The sequence below is a fragment of the Mytilus galloprovincialis genome, chromosome 10 (genome assembly GCF_965363235.1).
Source record: "Mytilus galloprovincialis chromosome 10, xbMytGall1.hap1.1, whole genome shotgun sequence".
NCBI lineage: Eukaryota > Metazoa > Mollusca > Bivalvia > Mytilida > Mytilidae > Mytilus > Mytilus galloprovincialis.
The window spans coordinates 60,581,262-60,593,914 of record NC_134847.1 but is presented as its reverse complement, the minus strand read 5'-3'; the positions used below and the strand labels follow the sequence as shown (position 1 = coordinate 60,593,914).

General features: G+C 33.2%; 1 protein-coding gene across 6 annotated transcripts in view; it reads right to left on the bottom strand.

Moving 5' to 3' along the window:
* The window catches only part of LOC143048018 (mitogen-activated protein kinase kinase kinase 4-like), a 65,972-nt gene extending 55,626 nt beyond the window's left edge, over positions 1 to 10,346 (bottom strand). For 4 of the 6 annotated variants that reach the window (XM_076221441.1, XM_076221443.1, XM_076221442.1 and 1 more), the window contains exons 1-4: positions 10,267 to 10,346; positions 4,388 to 5,227; positions 2,919 to 3,888; positions 1,711 to 1,989 (exon numbers count right to left, since the gene is read on the bottom strand). In XM_076221441.1, the coding sequence (XP_076077556.1) occupies positions 1,711 to 1,989; positions 2,919 to 3,888; positions 4,388 to 5,227; positions 10,267 to 10,340 (2,163 nt within the window). In that variant the 5' untranslated portion in view covers positions 10,341 to 10,346. The other 2 variants (XM_076221445.1, XM_076221446.1) reach the window with 2 other exon arrangements.
* Between the last annotated feature and the right edge of the window lie 2,307 nt (positions 10,347 to 12,653).

Below are 12,653 nucleotides of genomic sequence, written 5' to 3'. Positions count from 1 at the left end.
CTTTCATGGTCATAAACCTTGTGTTTAAATTTCATAGATTTCTATTTACTTATACTAAAGTTAGTCTTAGAGTGCGAAAACCAAATGTCTTCGGATTACGATGACGCCAACGTCATACCAATATACGACCAAAAAATGTTCAATATTTGCGGTCGTATAATAAAAAGAGTGAGAAATTAAGATTTTTTAAAGATCTAGTTTGAATAAAAAAATATTGGTCAGTTTAACAGCATCTGAGTAGCAGAAATTTTAATATTTGACAGCAGATATCTTTTTTTTTGTAATTTTGTATTGTTATGTGGGACATTGACAACAACAAAAAGCTAGCTCACGTCGCATTATTCAATTCATTTACAACAATTTCATTATGAATTTAATTGCAATTGACTCTTAAGGATCAGAGACTTTAATAACTAACCTCATGGTGTCTTTATCATGTTATATTATGTTGCTACGCAACACATTGCAATTGGCAACTTTCAAAAGACACAAAACATCCTATTAATAAATTTCACATGGATGAAGTGATGTAATACAAAATGCAGAATCAGCTGTTTTTATAACCTCAACAAAAGTAACCTCATTAATTATAAATATAACTGAAAAGTTTTACATGCATGATATAAGTTGCAGAAAAATAGATTTTTTTGCAATACTACTTTTAAAATACATGTAGGCTACACTGTACATGAAATACAATCTCCAAATTTCTTCACAAAATAATTTCATAAATAGCTGTTATTAAATAAATAACAATCTCATGGCATATATCTAAATGACAAATAATACATTGTTTTGTTATAATGTCATTTGTTGAAATTAAGAACTGTAGAACATGTAGAATGTAGAATGGCTATTGTTTGTTGAATTGAAACTTCCTGGTCTAATCTTTGAGCTAAGTGATAATTGTCTGACAAGTCTGGTGGTTTAAACAACAATGTACCTGTATGATCAAAAGGTCATATTTTCTTCTCACTTATCTCGTGAGCTATAACTATCTTATTTACATGTACAATTACAAAATGCAAAACAAAAAAGTTTATATGTTACAAGACATACATGTCATGCATGTAGTAATGCTAGTAGAGTAGATTTAAAATTTAAAATTACCTACTTATTACTTTGGTACTATGCATGACAGTCATTGTGGTTTTTTTTTTGTGGATGGTACAATCAAACTTTGAAAATTGAAAGAGAGTTTCAGGATGTCACTCAAGCTCTAAACATTGTATTAGTAACTCATAAAACTATTCCTTCAACCAATACTTACCGGTCTAATACTTAGATGAGAAGGCTCACCCATAGGTCTCTGATCCAATACTTACCGGTCTAATACTGAGATGAGAAGGCTCACCCATAGGTCTCTGATCCAATACTTACCGGTCTAATACTGAGATGGGAAGGCTCACCCATAGGTCTCTGATCCAATACTTACCGGTCTAATACTTAGATGAGAAGGCTCACCCATAGGTCTCTGATCCAATACTTACCGGTCTAATACTGAGATGAGAAGGCTCACCCATAGGTCTCTGATCCAATACTTACCGGTCTAATACTGAGATGAGAAGGCTCACCCATAGGTCTCTGATCCAATACTTACCGGTCTAATACTTAGATGAGACGGCTCACCCATAGGTCTCTGATCCAATACTTACCGGTCTAATACTGAGATGAGAAGGCTCACCCATAGGTCTCTGATCCAATACTTACCGGTCTAATACTGAGATGAGAAGGCTCACCCATAGGTCTCTGATCCAATCGTAATCTCAAGGCCTCATGAATAACATCCATAAACACTTGTAATAGAAAAAGATAACTTGGTCTAAATGATGGCAAACCCATCTTTTGAAACTGTTCACTACATACTCCACAATCTGTTATACTAGAACTACGATGGACTGGTGTATTATGAGGAAAGTCCTGAACACAGAGGAAGTCCAAAGCAGCTGGAGACGTGGACATTTGAGTGTTTGCATCATCTCCTGAGGACTGCAAAAGTTCAACAAATACAATTTACAAATGAATTTGTGAATATACATGTACATTTTGTAAAGCAACTAGCTAGAGAATTATTGTGGCTTCATGTACAACTACTACTCAAAATCATTTTGTTATTCCTACATGTGTAAACTGATAAAACTTATAACTAAGAAAAGAATATCTTCCAAAGTGTGTTATACAAAAAAAAAATCTTAAATATATGCATTATCTGACTTGTATCTACACAATGTATATCTACATGTATATTGTCAAAAATATCTTATCTATATATTTTCTGCAAAGATTAACAGGTAATTGTATTTCATTTTATCGATGACATTAAGTGGGAATTTCTTCAACATGTTAAGTATACATGTAACTTACTTGGGTGTCATCGTACTAGAAAAACCTTAAAATATGCATTATCTAAAACTTTTATGACTTCGGTCACATGACATGCATGAAGGGCACATAAACTGTATTGCATGACTTGACGATCTAACTACAAAATTTCCTTTAGCAAACAATTTGGACCTTATATTACAGCATGCAGTGTTGGATTTCTCTATGACCTAATGTGCACAGGTCTGTCCTAAGTTGGGAATCTTATGTACAGTATTTGTCGTTTGTTTATATAATTTATACATTTGTAGGCGTTTCTAGTTTCTTGTTCTTATATATATATATAGACTGTTGGTTTTCCCGTTTGAATGGTTTTACACTAGTTTTTTTTTGGGCCCTTTATAGCTTGTTGTTCAGTGTAAGCCAAGGCTCTGTGTTGAAGGCCATACCTTGACCTATAATGGTTTACATTTTTTAATTGTTATTTGAACATGTTGAATGGAGAGTTGTCTCATTGGCACTCATACCACATCTTCTTTTTTATATTGTCCATTAGAAGATAAGGTGGAGAGAACCTATTGACTTATAAGACTTACCTTTGGTGATTGTCCTTCAGCAGACAGTGTGGATGGTTTTTGCAAAGCTTCCTGAGCCCTTTGTAACGTTCTATCAAACAATTCACGGAATCTTAACAACATTTTGTTCATACCCATTCGTTTAAGTGTTTTATCTACAAACTTCCTATACACAAATGTTGTTGTCTTTGCAAAATCGTCCATTATACTAGCTTCACTTGACACTCGTGACAAATCAGTGGACGATGTAGAATAATATCTAATACTTGGTTTTAATGGGGTAGAAGTATCTTTTGGCACATCATTTGTGGGACTGGCTTTCCCTGAACCCATTGTAAATGTAACACGTTTTGTGGAATGACTTGAATCGCCAGGAGACAACTTGTTGTTCGCAATACCTTCGTCTTCACTTTCACTAGAATCTGGTTCACGGATTTCTGGTATACTCTCACGATGAAAAGACACACTTGATTTTGTTTCATGCCATCGTGGACTTTCAAAGTCCATCATTGGCCAGTCAATATCTGGAATGTATTGAACACCCAACATCTTACCTAATTGTTTCATTTTATGACAAAGATCTCTGGTAATATTTAACCACAGGTATAATGATTTTACCTGTAAGGTAAACTCTTTACTACCATACTGTGGATATTCTTTGGCAAATGCTCTTGAAGTAGGAAATAATTGTTCACACTGGTCTAACTTGTCTAATAATTCTTCCACTTGGCTAACTGCCAATTTTTGAAAACTAATGGTTTCCGTGGTTATAGAATTATTTTCACATGAAAGTATTTCGGGCGAGGACAGGTCATGACTGGCATCTTTATTATACACAGGTATATCACAAAGTTGTATAAAATCTTTATTGTCAAGTTTAAAGTTCATGATGTCTTCCAGAACTTGTGGAATTCTTGCTTTCTCTAATTTTAGATTATCTTCAAAGTCTTTAAAACTAGTATAACCTAAGTGTTCCATTCGTAGTTCAAGCCTGTAAAACATTCATGCACATGTAAAACCCTGAAAAAGCTATGCAAATATTTCTATACAAGATAATCTAAGAAATAAGTCACATTTAATAACATGTAAATGTATCATAGGCAACTTCAACTGCTTGAACTGTACAAAGTTGAAGATGTGTGTGTGTACCAAAAATGTAGTAAGGACAAATAAATCTATTAAAAACATGAAATTCTGGGCAATGTAACATTGTTATACTTATCAAAAGTTCTAGTTAACAATTAAATTCAACTTATCAAGAAATTAAAGGATGAATGGTAATTTTAACTAATCAGTTTTTTAACATTTGTATTTTAAAATTTCAATTCATTTTTTTTAGTCACATATTGTTTTCACACTGGTTAGTTTATCAATTTAATCTTATTGACATCTTTAAATGTTTTCTTTGTACATCATGAACAATATTACAACATTTTTAAAGAAATAGTGGTTTTCACTTGAATAGACATACATGTAACATTTCTACTAACCAGAGATAATCCACAAAATGCTGTTGCCACAGTTCTTGTTCAGAGCTTATTTGTCGACGATATGCTCCAAATTTATCTTTTCTGTTATGATCTTTCTCCTTCTTAGGTTGAGAGCCCATCTGAATAAGAGCAGAGAAGATTTTGTAGAAATCACTTCTGTCCTTTGGACAATCTGGACAGACTACAGATAATCTTCTGCTATCAGGCTTTGATGGACCCCAAGAACTGTTCAAGCTACTGGATAAATTTAGCGAATTTGTCAAAGTTATTGTCAGAGGTGATGGTCTATTTATTAAGGAAGAAAACCTTCCCGACAAGTCAATCCTTGGAGGGTTGGTCGATGAAAATCTACCAGACGTTGTCAAAGAAACATCTGCCGTATTTGTATCTAGATTTGACAAGTCACCAGAAGTAGCCTTCAAATGTCTATCATAACTCCTTGAAGTTTTCAGAATTTTTTTCTTAGTACTTCGGTTATCTTTGTTCAACTTTTCTGAATCTTGTGAGAAATCCCTTTCAAGGTTGTCATCGGAATCAACTCCACTGAGTTTACAAAATACCGGATTGTCTGCATACTGATCTTTTATAATGTTGACTGGAGTTTTTGGCTGAGGTTTCTTTTTAGTAGCCATATACTCCTTGTATGACATTTTCCTTTGATTAGAGTGTTTTTTGCTTTTTTCAAGTTTTGCACCCCTTGGATGGGCGGGTGGTGTTGTGCCATACACCATATTGGAATACATATTGTCTGGTAGAGATTCAACGGAATTGAACTGATCTTCGAATTCTTCTTCACTAATGTCTGCATCATGACTTTGTTGGTGGAAAAATTTAGTTTCACTAAAATATAAATACAACAGATCATTTATTATTGTACATTCATGTGTAAAAAAATGTATGTAAACAATTGTAGAAGTCCTAACATAATTCAAATATATTTAGTTATCAAACCTCACATCGTAAAAAGACATATATTGAAAAAGTGCCAGTAAAACAAGGACTTAATGAATGTGCTCAGAAATTTAAACTTTTTAAAGGTCATCATGTCATTAACATGTCAACACCCCACCTAAGAATTGGTTTCAGTGTTATCGATTGTTTAGACTAAACATTGCTAAAAGCTCTCAAGAGCCCCTCACTCACCTGATTCTACTTTGGTTTTGGAAATCATGTAAAAAAATTAAAATAGATTTAAATCAAAGCAGATATAATGATTGATGTCAAATTTGGTTTAATATTGGCCCTGTAATTTAAAATGTAATTAAAAATAATCTTGAACACTAAATCAGCACTGCATAAGAAACATTTATGCCATGTTTGGTTTCATTCGTTCAGTGTACCTCTAGAGCCATTTGTATGTATTTCAAATTGGGTAATGAAGTCCCCTAGCTGGCAGTCATCTTGGATTATGGATCGGCTTCAAAGTAACAATATTTAGTCAGCACCTCATAATTCATAATATGCCATATTTGGTTGCAATCCATTCAGTAGTTCTCTCAAAGAAGTACAAAATGTATCTGTACATGTATGTATTGTCCATAAAATCCTGTATTAACTGTTGTCCCCCCTGGCAACCATCTTTGATGATGGATCAACTGATGGATTAACCATTCACGATCTTGTCCCCAGAATTTTTTATATATACTTTTCTCTTCCTCAATTTCATAAACTTTATTCAGATCTTCCTTTGAATGTCACTTATTTTTAATTTTTTGGTCCAGCGGTTTAACTCATCCCAAAAATTTCCACATTTTGTGTTGCTGTAAAGGACCCTCACCCGAGATATTAATTAACTCAATCAATTGTACTACTAAGTACAGTACAGCCTGTGACATTCTCTTAATTATGTCCACCCTCTTGCATGGTCAACATCCAATGGTGGCCATTTATTGGGTATTCAATCTTGAGATGTTGGCCATTTATTGGGGTCATAAAACATAGGTTGATGTTTTATCTAATAATGTTACCTGTTGTAATCAATCAGGGTTGAAGTTTTCACCATGTAATTGATTTCGCAGGTAAATTGTTTTGTAAACATTTTGAACAACCGGTTATTAGGGAGACCGTCAAAACTGGTTTACGGAATTTTTGCAAGGAAGAGAGTATCAGTTTATTAATATTGATGGCGTTGATTGACATTCTGCGTTAACTTACGGTAACGATTAAGAAAGTGCACACAGATAAGCACTAGACCGGTCGGACTATCAGCAGTGTATGTTGACTAGTCCGAGCTTATTTAAACTAGACACTGGCTTCAGACTACCGCTTAACGTCGCAGACTGCATTGTTTCATATAATTCTATTAAACTCACAACTGTTAGAGTGAACCTTATTAGATTTCTACTTAAAAATGCTTTGAGAATAAGCAAAATTTGAACAATGGATTTTTCAGCTTACATGTAGTTCATAGTGCAGTCGCTTACAGGGCCAGACTTCCCTATATACAATGTAGCACAGAAGTATAGATATTAAAGAAAATTATTCTCTTCTATAAAATTTTGCACATTACTGAAAGCCTAAGGTCAGGCAGTACATGTTCCCTATTATTGTCTATGAAAGTAAAATGTGCATGTACTTTCATAAATTTGCTAAATGCTTGTGGATTACTCCTTTCATCTTTGAAACTACCATCATGACCATGTGTCAGATATTTTAATATGCTACATTTGTAGCTCATCGAATTTTCACACAGTCAACAGGAAAGTTTTACCCATATATGACAATGGAAATGATACGCTTTTGTGAATGTGGGAATGCAATCCACACCATTTTTTTATATCCTGTTTGCATTCTGTGATGAAATGAATGGGTTTATAACAAATTTGAAGTGACAGATTACAAGTTAGATACATATACACTTGCAGCACTGTAACACTTAATTAATTTTAATGACATTTTATTGATATTTATCAGAAATTAAAACATGTATAAGTTTAATAACGAATATGTTTTGAACACATGTCCATTTCCGTATTGTGTTTTTATTAACTATGACCTGACGATGAAATTAGCTACAATAAGTAATGTCAAGTCCAGTCAAAATATACATGATATATGTTCCTGCTTTCACTCAGTTGGTAGTCAGACATCATCACGACCACCAATAGGGATTCCGTGGACTACCTGATTTTTGTTTTTACAGTCCAACAGTTCCAGAAAAGACTGTATGCGGCGACTGCATGAAGGTGTGAAATTCTCATCAACGTTTGGCCTTCTTTTACTTTAAGGGTCACTATACTTCGATTCAGAGCTATGGTTTGTTCTTGGTTATTGTTAGGTTACGGAATGTTCTAGGTTAGAACTAAGGGTTAGGTTTTAGGGTTTAGAGCTAGTGTTAGGTTTAGGTATGGGGTAGGGTAAGGTTTGGAGTAAAGGATAGTTTAGTATACATTTGTAGCTCTATATGGGTTGGGACCCTAAAGTTTAAGAATAGACCATGCACACAGGCACTTGTCTCAGAAAACAATTTCCTATATACCTTATTATAACACAAGGTACTTAACTTGCATTTTAGAAAAATGTCAGGTGGTGACGAAGTTCCGTTATATGCCGCTTTAAAGGCTGTCAGCCCCGCTAAAACTTGTTATATCGTAAATCTAAATTGAATTATCTTTACAATGGTGTATTACATGCCTACATTTGTTGTCGGAATCATCCGTAGCAATCCTACCAAAGTATGTCAATCGTAATAATTTTGCAATCCGCTGAAGAATTGACAATACACGTCCGCAGTAAATAATTTATTATAAAAATTGTTTTAAAAAAACTGTTAGTTTTCGTATGAATAGAACTTATCATACAGTTAGTAAAATTGTACAGTGTTCCAGCTAGGCCGTTTTCAGAGGGCGCGGCGCCCGCCCTTTTCCCAGTGGCGCCCTGTGCCCTTTTTACAGTTTCCAGGGCGCCCTGCCTTTTTTGAAGATCGATTGCATATTAATTTGTGCGTATTGATATGATACGCTTATTACTAAATTTTACCTGGGGAAAAGTGTATGACTGTGTTTACGACCCCATTCTGATCAATGGTTACAACTGGTGTCATAATCTGTTGTTATAGGTAATCCGTTTATCGGATGGGTCATTAATGATCATCAACATTAAGTCATTCAAATAAAATCGGTCAGTCGGCAATTATCTTTGAAGAAATGTGCATACAACAACTTGGGCATAATTTGCGATGTTTACCGTAGTTTCATGGAGGAAACGTAATGACAGTAAGTTGGAAAACCATAATAAACTCGTTGAAGACATTGTTTTTCTTGTTTTCCGTAAAATAAACAGAAAATTCAGACGTATTTGTCATTGACTGCCTTCATTTTTGGTACGAAAATAACAAAATCAGCCGCCATATTGTGATCATTTTACATCATATTTACGTACTGTTTATAATCCTCCAAAGAAGGAGCACACCCGAATAAAGAAAGATAACTCAATCTGATTTTTTTTCCTAGCATTGAGTAACCCATTTACATATTCTAAAATATGTCTACATGTATCTTGCTTAAGAATATATATGTTTAGGTATTTATTTCGAGTTATGGGAAAAGTTAAAGAGGGTCTTAGTAACAGTGTTGGTAGGGTGCCTTGGTCATCTTTTTCTGTATTCTTTATTTTTGATACAATTTTTCACTGTTGCTTTATATCCTAAAATTGTGAATTTACTGAGCACAGTTGTTTTGTGCTGTATTGCCATTAAGCACAGCAGGGGTAGAAAGGTGAAACTGGTAAAATGTGGCAGACCACAGAAACAGTATAAAACAGGTCACCTTTCAAAACATACTGCTTATAAAGTTCAACTGTGCCAAGCAATGATAAAAAAACTTGTGTGACAAGCTGGTTGACAAGTTTTTCAGCCTTAAAAGTAGAAAGATAGAGTTCTATAGGGGCTACTGATGTTGTTCTTGCATAACCTGTGATTCAATGAATAAACACAAATGTTTGATTAACATCTTTTATTAAAATATGCCCTTTTCATATTATCATATCGCGCGTTAAATGCCCTTTTTCAGGATTGGCACCCTGCCCTTTTGAAAACCTAGCTGGAACACTGTTGTATAATATACCGTGAAAAATCTAATAAGTGTTGTTTGTGGTATGTCTAATAAGTTACAAATTTTCCCATGACGTCAATGTCTTGCAGACTCTCTCTTGACATTACGTATGAAATGAAACAAGATCAGATAACTCCGAGAATCATTTAGACTTTCCCATAGAATTGACCAATCGGAAACCGAGATATACAAGGAGACGTGACGCGTTTATTGCCAATTCTTCAGCGGTTTGCAAAATTATTACGATTGACATACTTTGGTAGGATTGCTACGGATGATTCCGACAACAAATGTAGGCATGTTATACACCATTGTAAAGATATATCAATTTAGATTTACGATATAACAAGTTTTAGCGGGGTTGACAGCCTTTAAAGGGGCATATAACAGAACTTCGTCACCACCTGACATTTTTCTAAAATGCAAGTTAAGTATCTTGTGTTATAATAAGGTATATAGGAATTTTTTTTCTGAGACAAGTGCCTGTGACCATGCACAAAAAATCTTAAGAGCACTGTAAGATGTATATGTAATTTGTATGTCTGTTGCTATTGTTTGCGTTTAATTAACAAATTGAGTATACTTCATTGATAACAAAGTGGTTATATATTCATTGTGATAATGCATGTGTTGATTACGATTCCATTATGCCGTACATAGTATACGAGAATACGTAGTATTTCTGGCCCGTTTCTCGAGTTCAGGAATGTGGTAAAACAGACGATTTAAGCATTCGAATTCATGAAAAATTCTCAAAGATGTACAAAAATAAATATTCAAATGCTTCAACTATCATTATGAGAGGTTGCATACTAGCAATGCACTTACGTCTCGTCGTGCAAAGGGTTGTAATCCTCATTTGGCGATGCTGACCTGGGATACTTTGTCCCATCAGCCGCCATGACAGATTATCACGGAAAGTCACGCGTGATTTCTATTTTTAGCAACACAAGGGATTTACCCATTTGCTGTGTTTTTATGTAAACAATTTCTGGGGTTCATTCACCTATGCCAACATTTCAAAAAAGAAATTTTGGCATTGGTTGAATACAAATTTAACAAAAACATTTCAGTGTACCTAAACCTATTTTTGATGCAATATTTATTAAAGTCTCACCATCAATGATTTATTAAGTACAAGTCACCACAGGCACTTATCTCAGAATTTTTTATCTCTTATTTTAAGGTATAAAAAAAATTTAAAAAAATTCTGAGACAAGTGCTTGTGCAAGTCATCAAGTCCTTGGTCTCATGCATTTTTTTTTTATTGAATTGTAAACTATAGATCTATATAAAATAAAGAGCGGAATTGTCATCACAAAACATCATATTGTATTCATGAAAATAAAGATGACTGTATATGTTTGTTTAATATTTATGAAAGTGAATTAGTGAAATAAAAATATCGCTGTTACGCCAGTTTGGTCCAATTTGTCAAAATAAACAAAGAAACATTGCTGATGATATATTCACTTGCAAGTGAATAATTCGAAATCATTGAATCCGTATTCACATAACAATTTAACCCTTTATCGGGCTAGCAGATGCATGAATCAGTAGACGTGTTCAGTTTATAAAAAGAAAACAAAGGAAAGTGTAACATGAATAAACATTTCGATTGACTGCATCGACCAACAAAAATTCATTCTTATACATGTAAAAAAACGATGATTAACATATCTTTTTAAAATTAAACAAGCAGATCAAGAAAAATTCAATTTCTATCTATTTCTATTTAGATATTTATGTTTCTATCTGGTTATATGGCCGTTGGCAGTCTTCGTATGTCATCTCGATGCTTGATAACTTGGCATGGCGTCTGAACTAGAATTCATGTATACGAAGTCTGATAAATATTAACTAGACCAATCATCGTAATAAGTTTATTTTAGACTTTTTTAAACTTGGACATACGGGTATGTTTTTATTCAAATATGATAATTTGAGTCAAATCGTTGAACATGAATTTGACAGCTAATGCATGCCCCTTTCACGTGTTTCTTTTTATTCGGAATTAAGATGATAAAATCAAGTATTTTTGTTAATTTATCAGAGGAATAATTATCCATTTATAACAAAAAAAAATAAATAACAGTCCCCAAAAAGATTGTGATGAATATAGAACAACACAAGATGAAAATAATATGTAATGATAACTTTAATTTATCTATTAGACCCAGCTAATATTAAATGTTTTAAAGTATCATTCTTGTCAATTTTTCAGTTATATTTATTGTAGCAAGCATGGTATTGTTTTTTGTTCTTCATTATCAGTAATTTTTAATGCTTGAAAGTACTGACTGTATTTTCCTGTGATTTTTTACTGACTGCTTTTTATTCTTCATCATTTTAGCTTCATATATAGTTATTTTGTTTAATGCTATTTTCTGCACAATAAGTGCAGTAACAGAAGTACTATATTGTTATGATATCTGGTTTATATCCTTTTCAACTGCCTTGTCTTATATTTACTGTTTCCTTTTTTTATTATTGGTGTTGTATTGTACACCATTCAGTTATATATATAATTTATTTATTGTGTACAGTATCGTTTCTCACAACGACCCAGTGCCTATCTATGTATGTACATTGGAACAACGGACGCCGCCGGGACTGATATAAGACATATAAGGTGTTATAGTCGTCAACATCTATATTTAGATCTTTAGTAAGATTTCCAATAAGACAACTATACGCCAGAGACCAGATGACGTGGATGTGATATATAAGCAAGTGTAGGTCAATGAACGACCTTCAACAACGTGCAAAACATATTCCGTATCAGTAACTATGATAATTATTCAGCTAAAACATTGCATTTGATGTTTAAGGGGAGAAAGATAAATTCATATCTTTTAAAGAGCTTAATTTTTTAATTATTTTTTTATTAGTATATTATTTATAAAGACTTTTATATCAATTCTACCAGATACATATAATACATTGTATTATATGTCTCTGATTCTACTTTTTTTGTTCTTTTAAGTGAAAAAATGTTGATCTAAGAAGTTAATTGTTTTGTATTTTTATTTTATTTTAATTTTGAAAAATGTGTATGCATTTAATGAGCATTAGGTAAAAGTGTCTCATGTCTTTTCGGCAGGAATCTAATATGTTTTTATGCTGATTTTATCTTATGTATAATATATTGTGTATAATGTTAGATTGTGACACTGTAATAAACTAATTACTTTAAAACTACCAGGGACTTTCTA